At 50.0% G+C, this 20,002-nt stretch overlaps 1 protein-coding gene across 2 annotated transcripts in view; it reads left to right on the top strand.

Moving 5' to 3' along the window:
* The first annotated feature begins 5,464 nt into the window (after positions 1 to 5,464).
* The window catches only part of CACNG3 (calcium voltage-gated channel auxiliary subunit gamma 3), a 52,527-nt gene continuing 37,989 nt past the window's right edge, over positions 5,465 to 20,002 (top strand). Inside the window, exon 1 of one of the 2 annotated variants that reach the window (XM_019750202.3) lies at positions 5,465 to 6,698. In XM_019750202.3, the coding sequence (XP_019605761.1) occupies positions 6,488 to 6,698 (211 nt within the window). In that variant the 5' untranslated portion in view covers positions 5,465 to 6,487. Of the gene's footprint in view, positions 6,699 to 10,274; positions 10,439 to 20,002 lie in introns of those variants that run through there. The other variant, XM_088801151.1, reaches the window with a different exon arrangement.

Here is a 20,002-nt window from a genome sequence, read left to right as displayed (position 1 = left end):
GTGGAATAGAACAGACTGCTCTGAGATGATTTTTCACGCACCTGACTTTATTAGATAATAAAAGTGGCAAAGAAATATTCAACAAATGACACTGAGACAATTGATTACTATTTGAGGGGATAAATAAAGCAAAATTAAATTTTCATCTCAAACTATCATCCATGTAAATTCCAGATTGATTAAAGAGTATAAATTATTTAAACGTTCATTAAAACTAATAACCTGGATAACGTTCTAGGGAAGAAGGCAACTCGAGCATCTGGTCACAGGCATTCTAGGTTCTTTTGTAAACAACACATATGTAGGCACATATGTGTACACACTGTATGTCTATTTACATATATATTTTTAAAACTAGGAGTAGAGCGGTGTCTGTGTTGGATATTACAGAAAGCTGCCATCCATGTAATTTGAAACTTTAAAATATTTATACCCAACGCGATATGGATGAGACAAAATTCAAAAGTGGATCTTTGGTGGTGTTGGGGTTGGGTAAAAAAGAAATCTTTAGTTAACCTCATCAGGGAGAGGAAGAAAGACACGTCACCATTAAGAATACGAGAAATCAGAATTATGGTGAAGGAGAAATAAATTAAAAATGCAGGAAATACTATGTATAACTTCATACTGATGCATTAGAACACTTGGATGAAATTGCTTATATTATAGGAAAATATAGAGGGCGAAAAATTTGATTCCATGAGAAGAATTAAAAGATCTGAGTAAGATACAAAATGATGGGGGAAACTGAAAAATTAGTCAAGGAATGGCTGTGGGCCCAGTGGGTTTCGGGAAGGAGCTCACCAGGCCAACCAATCAGATTCAGGTTTGGCCCGTGAGGGGGCGGGCTCAACACAGCAAAGATGGCGCCCGCTGCCGGCTGCCCTGCTGCTCAAGAGGACCCTTCACGGGGGAAATGGTGACTGTCCTGCAGCCTTTGCCTCGAAGCCACACAACTCAGCCTGCCCCCCATGTGTCTCTGACACCCCCCGAGTCACCGTCCCTCCGCAGGAGCCCAAGGTGAGTGCCTGCGAGTGAGTGAGTCTGTGCGCCGGCCGATTCGCAGGCCGGCTGGGTTTCCCGCCACCGTCCGTCCCACCCGTCCCACCCGGCGGCCGGAATCCACACTGTTTTTCACAGCCAGGTGTTGTGGGGGCTCCTCTTCCCTGCACCAGTACTCGCGGCTGGGGAGCCTGGTGTGGGGCTGGGGTCCTTCCTTTCCCTGGGGGAGCCCGCGGCCCAAACGTGCTTCCTGGTTCTCGCCGCCGCCGAGCGCAGTGTGGGGCCCGGGCGCGTCTCCACCCCTCCTGCCCGTCTCCCTGTGGCTGCTGCTTCATACCCTTGGTTGTAGAAGCTCTGTTCAGCCAGACGTCAGATGGCTCTCCAGGTTGCCTGTTCTATAATGTAGTTGTGATTTTGATGTGTTCACGGGAGGAGGCGACCACAGCGCTCACTCTGCCATCTTGGACCTTGCATCTGAGCCTAGATACAGCAGTTTGAAGGCGGATTCTCTGAGAAGGTGACACCGAGCGGAGATATGAATGAAATGAGGGATTGAACCGCCTGGTGGCAGCCACTTTTATGTACATTGGAAATTATTTCACAATACATGGGTGTTTTTTTTTGTTTTTTTTTTTCCCCTGAGACGGATCTCTCAGGGAAGAGATTCCAGGCACAGGAATGGATGAATCATGGGACACACCTGTGCTGATAAAGCAGGTGGTGGGGAGATGGACAGGTGGCATGCTGCTTACTGATTTCACTGATGTTTTCATTAGCTTTAAACATTTATCAAAGTATAGTTGCACAAGAGTTTTAAAAACCAAATAGGATCGAAGGGGCTGTCGTCGGGAAAAGCAGGAAACCTGGTCCCACTCCAGCGCTTCTCCCCAAAGGTAACCAGTGAGACATTTCTGTCTTAGTTTAGCTCACTTCACCCCAAATATAGTTGTAGATGATTTTTAATTCCTCTGTTGGTTACCGCTGTAACTTTCCATAACGTAGTCCAACCTCTAGCTCTTTCATCAGCTATGGGCAGTATATCTTGGCTGTTCTCCTTGTAACGTCAGGATGTTGCCGCCCTCCCATTGCCCCCTCCACACACCATCCAGGTCTGTGACTCTTCTCGGCAGCGGGGACACAACCTGGGAGAACTTGGGGTGCTTTTCATCCTCTCCTTAGCTTACACCCATGTGGGTGCCTTTACCCCAGGAGAGGTTCCCCTTTTAACCCATGTCCCTTGGAAGAAGGGCCTAGACGAAGGTGAGGCTGGCCTTCCACTGACTCCCAGCCCCATCCCACGATTACAACTGCCTGGTTCAGTCTGGGTGGTTCTCTTGAGCAGAGGTGACAAAAAAACTCAAATCCTAGCTGACATCTTGCGGATCGAAGAGTAGACAAAGCAAAACAATTTTTCTCAACTAAAAATATGAAAACAGGCAGAGATGAAAAACGGAGTCACTTCAAAGTTTCCCATTGGCTTTTATTTCCTGGATTCAGCTGGGTCTGATTGTGGGTCTGATTGTGGCTTTGCCTGAAGGCTGCTTAAAACACTGCCACATATTTTTGTGCATGGTATAAAATACCTTACACCAAATCCCCCAGTTTCTTAAACCAGCTCCAGCGAGTTTCTGCGCTTTACAGCCAAAATGGACTAACCAAATATCCCCACTGTATCATGGGCTCCTTGGGGGGTAGGAACCATCTCTTTGAATTCTCCCAGGTGCTAAGCAGAATGCCTGGTACATAGTAGGCCCTCAAGAAGCATTTGTTGAATTGACTCAGCTGTCAGTGCTTCCTCCTAAACCACTTTCAGGGGGCACTGACCCCTCCTGAGAGGAGGGTAACTGAAAGGGTGAACAGAAAAAGCACAGACGTACTGTGCCCGGCTGCTCTGCTGGCTGAGAGTGCAATGGAGGAGGGGAGAGGAAGAAGCCTTAATCAGAGAGTCAGATGTCAGTTTCAGGCTGTCTGAGTGCCCCCCGTTCTCCGGCCACATAAGCAGCATCAGAGAAGTTCATCCGCAAACACAGGGCAAGAACATGGCTTCATCGCTATAAGGGCAGCAGTGCTCGTGGTCTCTGGGGTCCCTGGCTGAGCCGGGGGAAGAGCCCTCTAGTGGTGAGAACGAGCAATTACATGTAGGCTTAGCCGATTCTACGCGCCCATGTACGCACACCTACACAGCAGCTGAATGAAAGCATGAGGTCACCCCCTAGTAAGTGGGGAGGCTTGGTTGGCAGCTCGCTGGCTGCCTCCCTGCCTCTGCACTCCCACTCCAGTCAGGTGTCCTGCCTTGCTCCAAACACAGGTTTAGGATTTCCCACACTCTGTGACCGGCTTCGGCCCTGGGCAGGGGTTGCACAGGCTCAGTGCAAAGCAAAGCTCCGTTCTTGTTACACATGTCCCGTTTGCTCCTTCAGAGAGAGCGTTCACATCGTGACGCGTGGTGGTCACCGTCGCCTGCCTGAACTGACCCTTGCCCCCCAACCCCACACCTAGACCCCTGATTCCTTCTGCCGGGCCTCCTGAGCACCACGCCTTGTCTGTCGGGGCTTTTCTAACACGCTGAGGAGGTTAGACAGTCAGCGGCTCTTGTTTTACTGTGAGCCTGGTGAAGGCAGTGATGGCAGCCCAGTCTCCTTGAGCCCAAAGCCCACCTACGTGGTCCTGCTTCGAGAAAAGCCCTTTCTCATCCCTGTTGGAGTAAAGAGACACACAAACCATTTCTAGAATGGCAGTTTGGGTCATTATGAAGTCTATAGCATTTATGTTTCTGAGAGAGGAGGAGGGAAAATTTCACATATTTAATAACCCCTCCCAGGAAAGACCACCTTCACCTCCATGTTACATGTGGCTTTTCTTTAAAAAAAAAAAAAAGTCAAGGAAGGACGTTTTATTGAGAAGCAAATTTTCTTGTTAGGAAAACAAAGGAACACTGAGTAACTTATAGAAGGCCCCGTACAGGATCCCCTACTGTCTCCTGTCATGCTTGTGGGATGTGGCTAGCTCCGGTCCTAGCCTCCACTTTCTCTGTTCCATTTCGGTTATGTGACAGATTTTCAGTATTTCTACTTCCTGCCCACAAGCCAGTGTTTGTGAGTCACACACATGCATATTCAATTAAGTACATAGAGGTGCACAAGCCCACAGTGCACCTATAGCCGGGCACGCACACCCACACGGGCACACAGCTATACATTTGCAGAAACACACTCACATGGCCCACAACAGAGCGAGCCGTTACACACAGGGCTCTCCACAACCTGCTTTACTTTGCCAGTGAATTCCGAACTCATGACTGAGTCACACACAGCACAGGAAACCTTTGAACCCAATCACACCGTGACTATCTCCTCACACCCAGGCGTGCACGAGCACATGTATGTAACAGCAAGAACCAAGTCTTCACGTGACTTCACACCAAAGAAGTAGGCACGTCACCGAGAAGTTGTGACCCAGCGGTACCGGGGACTCTTCAATCCGTTGCTGTTACTAGGTCGCCTGTGTAGAACCAGACAGCCAGAGAGGGCAGCAGGAGTGTCTGGGATGACCTCCCATTATATTTTTGTCCAGTGAAATCCCATTCAAACGTGACAGCTGGTTAAGGACACATCACAGGGACTGCAGAAATAACCCAAGCAGCCTCCGTTTCAGGCACCGGCCTCTCGGTACCCATCCCATCATGCCACAGAAAAAAAAATAGCTAGGCGTCCTGTGGACTGTTCTTAGTCACCTCCGTGAGTGCTCATGTCTGTGCCAGAATGTACGGCAACACAAAGCTGGTTCAGTGCTGAGTTTCTGCAACAGTGACCATATTCCAGGGAGACTCTCACCAGTCTTCGGGTGTGTGATGGCATTTGCGCCTCAGATTACGAAGGAAAGCAGTCCTAACTTTACCTGCCTCCTGGTCTAACCACTGAATGTCCCAGGGACCTTTGGAGAGTTGCACGTTTTCACTGGCTCTCGCATGTTGACTTCATCACCCTTCCTCCAAATGTAGGGATGTTAAAATATCTGAGGTAGCATGCAGAGAGCAGCATCTCACACCCCCGCCCCAAATCCCTGAAACGTGTAGAGCAGAGTCCATACACATTTCGCTCCTTCTGTCCTTTGGGGATACATGGTCGTATGTATATGAACAGTTCCGGGTCTGATCCGAGCGCGTTGTCTCGGGTGGAAGCTGGAGCTCCAGAGCACGGAGGGTAGACATATTGGCTTGTTTTCTGGGGAACCAAATTGAGACAGACTATGCACAGACATGCCTGTGACACACACTTTGCCCGCCCCAGTGAGCCATAAAACCGTCGCCCCGAGTCGCTGGTCCCTTTAAGAGGACTCGGTCTTTCCCAGTGGGCTCCAGCGGCGCCCGCAGCAAAAGGCAAACTTGCCTGGCTCATTGGTGGGGGGCGGGTGGGAACGCTGCGCTGGGTGGGAGCTGAGAGAGCGCCAGAGTGCGCCGCGGGCTTCTTTCCCCTTCCCGTTCCCTTAACCCTTGCGGGAGCGGAGAAAGAGGGTCGTGCCGCAGCGCAAGGAGCCGGGGCGCTGACTGCCCTGGGCTCCCCAAACTTTGCGCGGAGCCTGGGCTTAACTAGGCAGAGCCGAGCCGGCTGGTTGGCCTCTGAAGGGATGACGGAGGGCGTGGGGGGGCGGAAGAGGACCCTTCTGCACCCCAGGTCTCTAGCCCGGACGCTAGCAAGGCGGGGGTGCAGCCGTGGGAGCCAGGCTGGGAGCTGTCCGTTCAGCACCGCCGACCTCAGCCTGGGCGTTAGGAGGGCGGAGGCGGGGCAACAGGCGGGGAGCTGTCTGTTCAGCACCGCGGACCTTTGCCCCCCACGGAAACCTCCCGGCCCCCGCCCCAGGACTGTCTTTTCTCCAGTTTGAGCGGGGGTGTCGGTAGCAGGCGGAGAGCTTTCCTGGGAGGCTGGGGAAGCAGTGAACACTCTTCTCAGCGACTCGCCTCCCAGCAGTGCTATTTTTTACCATCCGCCCTCACCCCCAGCACACGCGCTCGCACACGCACACACACACACACACACACACACACACACACACACACTCACGCACACGCACACGCACACAGACCTCTCTGGATTTCTTTGCCTTGAGTCTCCCGAGGCTGTGAGGAACCGGGCGCATCTCAGACCGAGCTGGCAGTTCCAGGCTCCGGAGCCATGCCCTGCACGGACCCTCTTCCTTACCAATCTCCTGAGGAATGAAAGGGACCCAGGGGCCCTCAGAAGGCAGCCGTGATGTGGACCAACCCCCTGGAGCCTGCACCCTTCCGAGGGCCATAGGCGACCCAGGGAACTGGAGAGAGCTCCAGACAGGAAACCCCAGCTTTCCCAAAGTCCCTGTGGATGCTGACAAAAGGAGACCCGAATTCGTGGAAGAGCCTGTCCTAGGTTACCCAGCTGCAGAGTGATTTTTTCCTCTGGCATTGAACCTCCCCTCCGACCCCCAGCCGTCCAGAGTACCATGAAGAATTATGAGGATGTGTGACAGAGGTATCCAGATGTTGATCACCACTGTGGGCGCCTTTGCAGCTTTTAGTTTAATGACCATTGCAGTGGGCACGGACTACTGGTTATATTCCAGAGGCGTGTGCAGGACTAAATCTACAAGTGATAATGAGACCAGCAGGAAGAATGAAGAAGTAATGACCCATTCGGGGCTCTGGAGGACCTGCTGCCTAGAAGGTACTTACACATTCCTGTCAATGGCCCCAAATAACCCAGTTTCTGCTCTTCTCATAGTCCCCTGGGGGTTTGGGGGGTGGGGAGAGAGACAGTGATGGGGAAAGAGGACGCGTTCAAATCATTGCTGAGAACGTGCCGGTGTCCAGACTGTTCCCAGCAAGGCTAATGCTGTGTCGTGTGGGATGAAGGGCTGCATCTTGTGGGGTGTTTGGTATACGCCTCATGGTGAGACTTGGTAGCGTTCTAGGCAGCTTCTGCAGCTGGAAAGTCTTCAAATACAAAATCCCTAGGCATGTTGTGAACTGCTTTGATCTCTGGCTTGAGATGGGGTCTTTGGCTTTGCTTAAATTGTGTGGGGAGACGGACAGAGGAAGAGGGGGTGATGGGGAGAGGGAGGGAGGGAGAGAGGGAGAGAGAGAGAGAGAGATGCCCTGACCTGGCCAGATATGCTTTAAGCTATTTCCTTATTTAACATAGTCTTATCAGTTTTTTCTGAGTTTAGTGTAACTAGATATTTTCATGAACTTCCATTGCCAACCAGTTCCAGACTAACATATGTGAACCCCTACACACGCGCGCACACACACACACACACACACACACACACACACCAAAACAAAACTTCTTTATTGACACACATTTCATTATTTGGGGATCAAAACAACAGTGAAGTCTGGGTGTTGGTATCCACCTGTCTGTTCTTCTAAATCATCCCCAAACCCAACAAATATATCCCCATGATGTTTGCGTAAGACTGAGTCTCTGAGAATGGCAGTCGATCACTTCTAATTAGCTCCCAGTTGTAATGAAGAGGACAAATCCATTTTCGGGTGTCAGGCGCTTGGGTCGCCGGTCACTATTAAAGTTGCTGTCACTGCACCAGGAGTCACTCTATCAGTAAGCAGGGGCTGGATGTCAGTGGGAGAAAACGGAACGATACAGAAGGAAATCAAAGCGTTTGGAGCCTGTGCGCCTGAGGGAAGGCTCTGGATTACAGGAACAGAAAGGCGTTTTCTCAGGAATCTGGGAAGCTTGTCACAGCAAGGAAAGCTGGGAGTCCTGTGTGCACCCCTCCCCTGCTTGTCATTGGTTCTCCAGGCCTGCATTCCCACTGGCTGGCACTTGTCAGGGCTTCTTGAGAACTTGCCTTTCTGTCAATCGCTTAGGAAATCATGCTATGACATCACTTACTAGTGCTGTTGCATCATACTCTGGTCGTCTTCCCATGCCCTGGCACTCTGGACAACTGCTCTCCTGCCTGCCTGTAGCATTACCACGACTGAGTCTGCTTCCAGTGCAAATTTGCAGCTGGTGGGAAGCCCAGGTGGGAAAGGACCACTTTCAATGCAACAAGGACCATTGTAGGTGTAGTCAGAACACCTGGGTAAATGCTGCAAACTCTCTGCATGACCTTGGCTCAGACATTTGCCTTCTCCAACCCTCAGTTTATTAATCTGTGAAATGGTTCATTTGCATGAGTGGTCTTGAATGAGCACTTTCCAAAGCTCATTGTAACCAGGGTCCTGATGGAAATTCTAGAATACTTCTTTCCTAAACACCAACAAGAAGCTAACATTTGTGATCATTTGTGGTCGGGTATGGCGAAGTCATTTGCCTCAGGGAAAATTCCATAATTCCCTGTCCTATATTGACAGTAAGGAATTGAATTATCTTTTGTAAAGCTGTAGTTTGGTGGGTGTTTTGATGGCTACATGGTTCTAGGGACGGCATAACAATCTGAGGTTCCTGCCGAGCCAAACATGGCACGTGTGTTGACCATGTTTCCCTGATTTTGTGATTCTCCTGCCTCTTGGAACTGAACCTTGCAATGTACAAGTAAACACCAATTTTGGCTTCCCCTCCTTAGAGCCTACGGTTCCTGAACCCTTAGAATGTCTCAGCTGATGATTTCTCTTTTCCCCAACACCATGTCCTACCCCCACAGTTGGTACAAAGAATTGAAACCCCAGCCAGGCGTTCTGTGAGAAGTGAGAACGTGGATCAAGGAGGACTGGATGATTCTAAGCTGGGCTCCTGGTCAGGGGAATTCTGGCAAAGTCTGTTGCAGCCTCCATGCAACTTGGCCCAGCCCCCCCCCCTTTTTTGTACATGATTTTGACATGTCAAATACAGTAAGGTGCGTAAACGTGAATGAATTTCTCTATGTGTGCACCCATATACCCAGCACCCACATGGGCCTGGCTGAAATCTGAAGCCACAGTTTGTCTTCATGTGCCGAGTCCATCCGCGTTCAAGAATTTGCAGTGGCCTCTGATGTCTGCGTGGGCAGACACGTGCAGTAGGCAGATCCATGATTTGCTGGAATGAAGGCTCACCTCCACCTCCCGTTGGGCAGCAACTATCTCCCACTGCCTCAGCATCTCACGTTTCTGGTCCTTTAGGTGTCAAAGGATACCCAGGGGGTGGGGCAGTCTTGTAACTCATTTGTTTCAAGATATCAAATTAGAAGAGTCCATTCCGCCGTACTGTTTTAAGAGCCATGAGAGAATGTGGCCATTTTGTCCCAGAGAAGACAGCACTCATCAGGGACATGACCGCTGTCTGCCACATCTGAAGAGCTGTCACATGGAAAAGGGATTTAAATGTTCCTTGTGGCCTCAAGGGGGTAGAAGTGGGAGCCGGAGGAAAACACGTTTTCCCTCAATAGACAAAAGTGTCCACTCTGGAAAGGGATGGGACGCTTCAAGAGGTGATGAATTCCCTGCCACAAGCTGGTCAAGAAGAAGGAAGCTATTCGGTACATCCACTGCTGCCAAATCTGGGTACTCAGCACGGTCCTAGGAGGAGCTTTTTTAAAAAAAAGATGTTCAGGCCACAGCTAGAGTCTCTGCTTCCACAGGTCTGCGGTGGCTCACGGGAGTCTGCGTTTTCTAAAAGTGCTCCAAGGAACCGTGGCGTCAAAGCCCACGTGTGCCGAGTACAGTGCGTGCGAGGCAGGGTCTCGTCGCGCACGTGACAGAAGGGATGTTTCCCGTTTTCATTCCTCTAACTTACCAGGATGCTGTTTGTGTTCAGCATTTACTAGGTGCTAGGACTCGCCTAAGGATTCTGAGACGTTAACGTCCATGGTTAGAGGACCGCAGTGATACAGGTAGTATTATTACCCGTAGTTTACGGATGAGGACGCTGAGACCTGAAGTTACGTTACGTGCCCAGGGCCACACACACGTCCACTTCGCAGGCTCGACCCCACCTCAGCCATATGGCTTCTGAGCACATTCTCTAGAGAATGATGCTTGGTGCTCTGGTGCCTAGTGGGGTGTCTTCCTGGTACAGACATTCACTTGTGCAAACGCCCAGACACCTGGTGTGTCCCCCCAGGAGCTCCAGGTCCCGGAACCCCCCGCTTGCCCTTGCAGCGTCTGCAGAGGCACAGGCGTCACCAGACAGGCACAGACTCAGAGGCAGCGAAGGATCTGCTCTGAATGAAACAACCGCTGCCCTCCGTGGAGACGCCCACACTGAGAACCCAGCCGACTGCCTGGCTGGCGACCCGGAGTGCCCGGGAGGTTCTGCGCGGTGCCCCGACCTGCTGCGTGTGTCAGCGGCAGCGTGCGAGCATGAGTGAGCGGGCTGCACACGTGATCGCTCGCTAAGAACAGCTGCTGCAGTCCTAGGCACAGTCCCAGGGATGCAGTTAGATCGCGGCGAGACCGCCGGCCGGCGAGGCGGGAGCCCTGCCTGCAAATCACACTTCTGTCACTTACGCTACGTGAACGGTGCGTGATATTTTCCTCCGTTGGGCCTCGGTTTCCCCAAACCTACAAGGAGAGCTTTGAGTAAGATTAGGGAGTAGCAAACCCAAATGTCCTCCAGGTGGACGTGGCGGGGAAAATGTAAAGTGTGAAACAAGCATTTCACAGCCCTCTCCAGGATCGGGGGACGGGAACTGTGCATCTGGGAAGTTGTACAGCAGGAAACTCACAGTGGGGGCAGCAGAGCCTGGTGGGGCCTGTGGCACATTGCAGAGCAGAAGCCCCACCTAAGGGACAAATGCTACATAAAGGCAGTTTTTACCCTGGGGAAATGGGTACCAATGTGGCCCAATGTTCCAAAATTTAAGAAGCCAGATGTAAAATCTCTTGATTTTAAAAACCTGGTTAATTAATTCAACTTTTTAAAAACATGGTGTCAACCAAGTCACACTCACCGTGTGGCCGACTTTGACCCGTGTGCTGCCAGCTTCAAGCCCTGGAAATTATATATGAGGCCCCTTTAATTCAAACTTCTGATATTTTCGTGTTGGAACTCCTGAATTGCCCTTCAATAGTCAGTAACCACCTTTACGATTCATTTACAAAATGCCTACTCAGAAAAGAAAGCCCATGTAGGATTTTAGGACAGGGAAATTAAAATTATGGAAAAGATTTTCACTTCGCTGCTATTCCTGCCACAGATGGGCCTGGATGATATCACACATCTGGCTGAAAAACTGAAAAACATCAGCCAGTCATTAGAAGTTCCCCCTATTTCCACATCTCCAGATGGTTGACTTTTTCAGCCAGATGGGATTCCAGCTTTCTTTGTGTGATCAGAAGCCTTCAGGGAAGCTGCAGAGATGGGCTTGGGGACAGAGGTGACACGCCGAGGTACCAGTGCTTGAGTATTTCCTGTGCGCCAAGCCCAGTGCGAGGAGCTCTCACTGGCATGAACTCACGCTTTTCCTGTCCCATCTGTCCCCAGGAGAATATAAACTCAGTAGGCACAGGGACTCTTATCTGTTGGGGGGCTGCTGTGTCCCTGGAGCTTAGAAACAGCACCAAGGGGTCACTTCCGCGCTCCCACGCCCGGTCGCATGCCCACCCTCCCGTAGACACCGGTGCAGAATGCGTCAGAACGCTCTTCCTCGCCTCCCTGACTCCCGACCTTTCCCCATGCCCTTTCCTTGTCCCTAAATACCAAGAGTTCGATAGAAGAGAGAAATGGGCTGGAGTCTGCAGGCAGGACGGGGCGGAGTAACCGTGACTGTGTTGGGGGTGGGGGGTCGGGGTTAGAAAGGTGGCGGAGTGTGTGCGCCTGGCCACCAGCCAGCCAGAGCGTCCGCACAGCCCTACAGGTTGTTTCGGTGTGGAACTCCTTCCCTACCTGTTGGTGAACAGCTCCGGCCCGAGTCCCCCCACCCCACACCCAGCCACCACTACAGCCACCCCAGCCTTCCTGGAACCTCCCTCGCACGTAGGGTGGTGGCCCAGCAGGGCCGCCCTGGTGATGCCCCAGCCCTGTGCAGTGTCCATTCTGATGGGCTGCTCTTGAGCCCTCCTGCTGGGTCAATACTTAGACTCTTACTCCTAGCTGTGTCATCACTGGTGGAAAGGACCTTCTCCTTTCTGCCTCAGACCCAGCCCTCTCCCTTCTGACTCCAGCACCGTGTCCATCTGGGGAAGCAGAGGCCTTGAAAACCCTTCTGTTTGTTTCATCACTTGGAATTTTATCTTCTGGATTAGAATGATGGCAAGTGACTCACGTTCCATGGTTGGGTGACCAGTGAGGGCTACCAGCGTTCATTAGGGGAAAAGAAACCAAGAAACCGGGCAAAAAGATGCCTGAGTGCTTCTCCTGTTCTCAGCTGCGTCTAACAAGCTTCCCGAAGGGGCCCCGGGTCCTCTGGGGGCATGGAACTTGGTTTGACGGAGCTTGTGCTGTGGAGTCCAGCCCAGCTGTGCAGTTAGATGTTTACTTGTGGGAACCTTTGGAAGATACATAGAAGTTTTTTGTTCAGTAAAGGTGTGAATGATTTCTGTTCATTAGCGATTACCCCAAATGTTGTGGGTTTATTGCCTCCCCTCTAGGATAGGAGCCAGTTTTATATCTAACGTAACAATCTTATTTCAGAATATTTTCACTGAAAAAAAAATATATATATAACCTCCTCCTTTGAACCACCCTATTCATCCTGCTGGTTCCCTCACTGACGAGTTGAATAAACCTTAACATGAACTCCCTGTGTATTTTAGGCGCAATGTGTTCCTAACAATTTGAAAACTATGCTCTGACATGTGGAGGTATCCCCTATGAAACCAGTGCTTCTGAGGTTAAAGAGAAGCGTACAAAACCCCAACATTGTTTCTCTTCTCTCCCCCCACCCCACCCCACCAACCCTGCCAGCAGACACTTTTTCAGCATAGGAGCAAGTGGGCCTTCAACCATTTATGAGAGACCACGGAGAATCTCGGCTAACAGCAGGGGCTTCGAGGTCAGGTAGACTTGGGTCTCACCTGGATCCCGCCGTTTTCTGGCCGTGAGACGTTGGAAGGTGGTTAACCCCTGAGCATGAGTTTCCTCCCTGTAAGATGAGAAAACAAAAGTAGCAAGTGCCTTCCATGGTTTCTGTTTTCACTCTTCTTGTGGCTCCTTCACGTCTTCATACCTCCCGTTAAGGTGTTGACCAGTAGCCCTTGGTTCATCCATTTTGGACAATATCCATTTGCCAAGACGGATGACGTTAGCTCTCTTCTGCCACTGCCCTTCCTCCCAGGACGTTTAGTGCCTCAACGAGTTACCTGTGGCTCCAAGAAGACTCGTTTGTCAAGGGCGAGGGTGCCTAGGAAGAAGGGAGACTGGCGTGTCACTCCCGGATTGGACACTTGCTGAGGCACCACAGCTGCTCATCGGCTCACGTCCCTCTTTAAGGAAGTGGAGGGAACACCAGGGCTGGGACAGGGGATGGCACCAGGCGGCCTGTTTGGCACGGGACGTCCTGTGAGTTTAGTGGACCTGAGGGTGGATGGCTGAGCTTGAGCCGTCTTCTCAGTATTCCACCCGACCGAGCAGCCTGCTTGCCAAGACCCTTGCCAGGGCTGCGTGGCGTGTATGCAGGTGGGGGGCAGCACAGGGCTGCGTGGCGTGTATGCAGGTGGGGGGCAGCACAGGGCTGCCTGGCCTGCCAAGCAGGGGCTGAGAGTCTGCCCACGCTCCCCTCCCCACACCGTGCGCCGTGGTCCAGAGCTGGTCCTTCCCAAGGGAGGAGGGCCTTTTCAGTGTTTTCACAGAGTATCACAGGCTCAGCAGCAAGGGGCGTGAGTTGCCCAAGTATGAAATCTGCCCAAAACATCAAGAAGGAGATGAGGGATTGAATATAACACTGTTGAAAGGTAAAATCAAACAGTGACAAGTTTATGCTCCCCTAACTTGACACTCATCAATAAGCAGGATATATGTCATCGTGCTTTGTCTCTGAAATCCTAAAAGTTGAAGACTCGGTCGTGTATATATACTGTGGGACACTGTATATCCGGGGTTAGCCCACAGCCCGTGGGCCAAATTCGGCCCATTGCCTGTTTTTGTACAACCCACAGGCTAAGAATATTTTGTACATTTTTAAATGGTTGCAGAAATTATATGATGTGATATCCAGTAGTATTTCGGGACACATAAAAATGATAAGAAATTCAAATTTCGGCACCTATAATTCTGAATGCTGCCCAAAAAGGTTTATGGGAATTTGTTTCCTCTCTTGCTGTCCATGTCCCCACACAGTATACTTGATTTCGTTGTTTGGCCTGCAAAGCTTAAAATACTTACTCTCAGAAAAAGGAGTTTGCCAACCCCTGCTATATCCCACTGGAGAGACATATATAGGAATCTATAGTGACATTTTTTTCATGAAAATTTGTTTGTTAGTTTCAGGTGCACAAAGCAATGTAATAGTTAGACATTTATCATTTATATCCCTCACATAGTGATAACCCTTCTCCCCCCATCAATTATCCCTCTCACATCGCACAGAGTCATCACATTTCCACTGTCTCTATTCCTAATGCTGTACTCTGCTTCTTATAACTATATATATATATATATATATATATATATATATATATATATATATATATATAAAATTGTAGTTGACAGTCATTATTGTTCAGCTTCAGCTTCAGGTGTACAGTGCAGTGATCAGGCATCTACATCATCCCTGAGGTGGTCTCCCAAATGGGACAAGTGTCCATCGGATTCCCTACAAAATCTTTATAACATTATTGATTACATTCCCCAAATTAATTTTCAAAACCCCGTGGCCATCTTGTGGTTACCGACTATTTTCTAAACCCCTCACCTTCCCCCTTACCCCCCCCTCCCATCTAGCAACCCTCAGTTTTTCCTCCATGTTTCCAAAACTGTCTCTGATTAGTTCATTCACTTATTCTTTTCTTTAGATTCCACATATAAGTGAGATCATATGGTATTTGTCTTTCTCTGTCTGACTTATTTCACTTAACATAATGTTCTCTAGGTCCATCCATGTGGTTGCAAATGGTAAGATTTCATTCTTCTTTATGGCTGCGTAATACTCCGTTGTATAAATGTACCACAGTTTCTTAATCCAGTCATCTACCGATGGGCATTTCGGTTGTTTCCAGGTCTTGGCTATTGTGTATAGTGCTGCAATAAACATAGCAGTGCATGAAGATTTTTGAATTAGAGTTTTGGATTTCTCTGGATAGATACCTAGCAGTGGAATTGCTGGATCATAAGGTAGTTCCATTTTCAGATTTTTGAGATACCTCCATACTGATTTCCACAGTGGCTGCACCAATCTGCAATCCCACCAACAGTGCACAAGGGTTCCTTTTTCTCCACATCCTCGCCAGCACTTGTTTGTTGATTTATTGATGACGGCCATTTTGACTGGGGTGAGGTGGTAGCTCATTGTGGTTTTTATTTGCATTTCTCTGATGATTAAAACTCAATCACACAATGATTGGCTTCTCTGAGCTTTAGCGTCTGCGTCAGGCAGGAGTCAGGCTTTGGGGCTGGACAGCTCTGTCGCGTCGGGATCTGCAGCCGGTTCTCAGCTGCGTTCAGAGAGCCAGAACCATCCTTGAAGAGCACCAAACACCCACCAGGCCTGCAGTAGACCAGTGTACCACCGGGCCAGGCTCTCAGTGACCTTGGGCCTGAGCAGGCCAGAAATGGGCAGCCAGAATGACCTGGGGTGGGGGGCAAGGCCTGACATCATCTGTCCACCTTTAAACCTGCGTGGTGTAAGAACATGACCAAATAATATCATCGAAACGCTTTCTCCGCCGCATTTCTCTGAACCAGCAGCACATAGTAGGTGCTCAGGGGACAGACACTGAAGGTGTTGTGTGAGCGGAGGGAATCCAGTCCCTTGAGCGTCTCCTAGTGAACCCATCTGAATTGCTGAACTCACTGGTCTGCTCTTAGGGGCTTATAGACCCACGTTGAAATAACATCCTAGTCTGGCCAGGACTGTCGGTGATGCCGCCGCCTGCGGTTTGAGGCAGTCTGACTGCACAGCCTGGAAAATCTCCATCATCCCTTATTTCCCATGTTTCCCTCGGAGATTATCCGGAGTAATTCCACAGTCTCATTAAAAAATTCCCTCAATACTCGGGGTACAAACTTGGGGGGAAGCAGAAAGGGCGTGACACGCAGCAGACAGTTTCTGTTCCTTGAACTTGACGTTCTGTGTGTATTTGGTTACCTGCATGTTTAGGAAATGGCACGTCTGCCATTCTGTATTCTGCAGCAGATGCCAGGCAGCGTCCTGCATCTCTGCCTCGGAATACAATCGTACCTACCTGTTAAACTGAAACAATTCAAAAAACCATGGGTGTCTTCCATCGCCTCAGCCGGCATAAAATTCTGCCGTCCCCTATGCAAATTGGTTTTGGCTCAGAGCAGTTAATACAGACGCATGTTTACAGCAAATCATTTTGACCCTTTGAAAATCACAGGACAGCAAAACCAATCAAGTGTTTATCTGCTTAAAATGCCTTAAAATACCACCAAAGACGTCCTGTTTTTGTTCAAAATACTCCTTTTCACCCAAGGTGAATCTGGCTTGCGATCGAAACGCTCTAAGTGTTTAGAGAGAACTAAAGAAAGATCAAATCAAGAGGCAGTGATGTTAATTTGAGTGAAGGCCAGCCGCGTAGCATCGTAATTGCTCCTTTCTGCTTTTCCACTCTGCTGAGTGATGGCTGCGCTTCTGAGCAGTGGGGAGGTGGCAGGGGTTGGGTTCCATGAGACAATGAGCTCTGAACCGAGCAAGATTCAGTCTGGGCCACCCCCCCAAAGATAATTTTCCACTTAGAGTCCCTGGGGCTCGGCTGCACTGATATCCCGTTGGCTCAGGAAATGGAGCCAGCTAGCCCAGCATCCGGGACCTCCTCCAAAATGTGCCAGAGCAGGAGGGTGGGCGGGGGTGGGAAGGGGACCAAATGGTAAATAGTAAGGTCAGTCGAGGCAGGCTTCCTGGAGAAGGTGACATCTAATCCAAACTCTGAGGGGAATGAGGAACCAAGCCAGGTGGTTCTCAGGGGACCAGGGCTCCAGGCAGAAGGGACAGAGAATGGAAAGGCTCCGAGGTGGGAGGTGCTTGGGGTGTCAGTGGGACTGAGAGGACGGGAGAGGAGGGGAGGTGGTGTAGGGTGCTGGCCGAAGCAGTGAGGGCTTGGCCTCGGAGCCCAGCAATGCCCCGTTCTCGACCTTGCCGAGCCTGGGTGTGCAGCTCATCTGCGCTAGTTGCTCTTCGTCCCGTGACCCCCTTTTGTCACCCCCATGACAAAAACGTCAGTCTCTCAAGTCTTGCCTGGCCTGGTCCTTGCATTTCTCTAAGCTGGGCCTCTCTCTCCAGCATTGCCTTCCTTCTCGCCCAGAAGACAAACCCATGGCCCCAAACCGTTTTCAGGATGGCAGTTCTCAGAGTGGGGAAGTGGGGTAAAGCACGTGACCACCATGTGGCAGTTGCTATGCTTCCCGGATCTTAGAGTCCCGTCCTGTTGGGCTAACTCACAGGTTCCCGGCCTTCTCCACTCCCGCTGGCGTCTGCCCTGCAGGTCCCCCCTCCCAGCCTGGAGAGGCTTGGGAGCCATGATGTGAGTGGTTTGCATTGGGGGGACCTCGGCCTGGGTGCCCTGCTCTCTGAGCCGGTGCCGACGATTCAGCTGAGGATAAAGGAGACACGGTGCCGTCCTTGGTAAGATCACAGTGCGGGGAAGATGCTGAGCGCGGCGCCCAGCTGGACAGTGCAGGACGCCCTGGGGCTTGGACTAAGAGTCTGGCTTGTCAGGCGAGGGGGCCTCGTCATACAAATGTTCTCTGGGGCTTGTGTCCTGACGTGCTCAACACACATTTGCCAAATGAGTGTTGGGGGCTGGGGGCTGGGGGCTGCATGGAAATGAATTCAGAGTCCAGGTTTCTAATTCTTAAGCAGACAGGGAACAACAGGGCGATAACGTACGTCTAGAAATCCATGGAGGCAAATTCAGTAAGCACCTCTCTCTCTCTCTCTCTCTCTCTCTCTCTCTCTCTCTCTCTCTCTCTCTCTCTCTCAAATCCTGGATATTTCATTTTTGTCATGTTATTTTGAGTGGCCTGTTTTTCCTGTTGTATTTTCTTAATTCAAATACTTTTCATATGAAAGTAATACAACAACACATTCTCAGTACAAATGTTGAAAACAAAACAGACAAGCCAAGCTGTCCCCTCTACCTTCACTACGATCCCCTCCCCTCACCCCCAAATGATACGGCAACTTTCCCATCAGTGTCCAGCTAATAGATACCATGTCATCTTCTGCTCTATTGAGTCAAAGAAATTAGAAAGGATATATTTTTTTCTCTTTAAGTCTAAACTCTTCATAATTTACTTACAAGCTTTTCCAAATGATCTTACAGTTTATTAAGACATTGAATCGTGCACAGTGTTTAAAAAGTCCGTTCATATGGAAAGGTTTTGAAGGACGAACATCCAGCCCCGCTGCTCACCCCAGGTGCTACTCTCACAGCAGGCTTTTTCTTTTTTTTTCACTGTTCCTGGTTCAGTTCTTCCCGTGGCTCCATCCACATCTCTAAATAACATGTTTACCCCTCTATTTCTTGATTTATCACCTATTGACTTCCTGCCACTGTCGGCGAGGATTGAGCTAAGTCCCTCCGCCCTCCGTATTGATGACCTTTCTGATTCTAAGTCACGTAAACTTCATCTCCTTTTCCTGGGCAGGAGGCCTGGGCCTCCCACCTGGTAGAGGGAGCATGTCCACATCCCTCCTTCTGCCTCGCCAGGTCCATGAGCTACATTGTTACTTTTTCACTGTCAAATCTCACTCCGTTTGCATCTGACTCCATCTCTACGCTGACGTCTTCCATGTCAGAGCTCTTGCTCAGTCCTGAAGTTTGGAAACCAGTGGTCGTTGTCATGGGTAGGCGGATAAGGTTCAGAGTACAGCTCAGCTGTTGTCTACGATTACACTTTTCTCTTCGCCGTTTCAATGCCACAAGCTCTGAGTCATTCAAAGAAAAATGGCCAAATGGAGTCTCCTTCCTAACGCTTAACCAGCTGTTCAAAAACCCTGCTATATATTTGTTTATATAGTACACTTGGGCTTTTGGGTACAATGTTCATTTTTCCTGGAGTTTCTGATGGACTCGAAGTGTTTTTCTAGCAGGTCATTTTAGAATAAAATTGGGCTTTTGCTCTAACATGGTGAGGGAAGGGCCCTTCTGGAATAATCCCCCCTCCCTTTTTTTCCTGCTTCCTTGGTACAGTGTAGTAGTTAAGAAGTCAGCCTCTAGAGTCAGATTACCTGGGTTCAAGTCCCAGGTCAGTGACCCCCCAGCTGTGTGACTTTGGGCATGTTACTTAACATCTCTGTGCCTCGGTTTCCTCATCTGTAAAATGGGATTATTATTATTACACCTGTTTGTAAGGTCGCTGTGGGTACTTCAGGAGTTAATATTTATGCGGCACTGGGAATCGTGCCTGGTACACATAAACAATTTGGTGTTGGTTGTTACCATTTTCCTGAGATAAGCAGATTGGACAGACTCTGCCCATCTACATTTTCTGCCTCCAGCAAGGAATCATCCAGGCCTTGGTCCCACTGCTCTATTTGTCCCCAAGAACCTTCACAACTCTTTGCTTCCCGGAAGCAAAAGCAGTGATATAGCTGAAGGAGACCCAGCTGGAAACTCAGGGTCTTTGGTGATATGTCTTGCGCTTGATTCTTTGCATACTACTCGACGAGGTGGTCAAAACCTTTGGGAATCTGTATTCTAGAATATCCCCCAGATGAGCCACATTGAGGAGCCATTAGCATTTAACAAATAACAACAGTGAGTGCATAGCGAGTGCTTACATGCATTATCCCCCTTAGTCGTCCCAAGAGCCCAGTTAGATATTATATTATACCCATTTTACAGATGAGCAAATGGAGGTCTTTTAAATCTGAAAACCGATGTCCTTAATACTGATGTTATAGCCCAGTGTTCTCATCATGTGTCCTGTTAACTCTGGGGGTGGGGCAGGGGGACTTCCCTGGA

The sequence above is a fragment of the Rhinolophus sinicus genome, chromosome 10 (assembly GCF_057876585.1).
Source record: "Rhinolophus sinicus isolate RSI-liver-muscle chromosome 10, RSI-T2T, whole genome shotgun sequence".
NCBI classification, from domain to species: Eukaryota; Metazoa; Chordata; class Mammalia; order Chiroptera; family Rhinolophidae; genus Rhinolophus; species Rhinolophus sinicus.
This window is presented reverse-complemented; position numbering and strand designations above follow the sequence as displayed.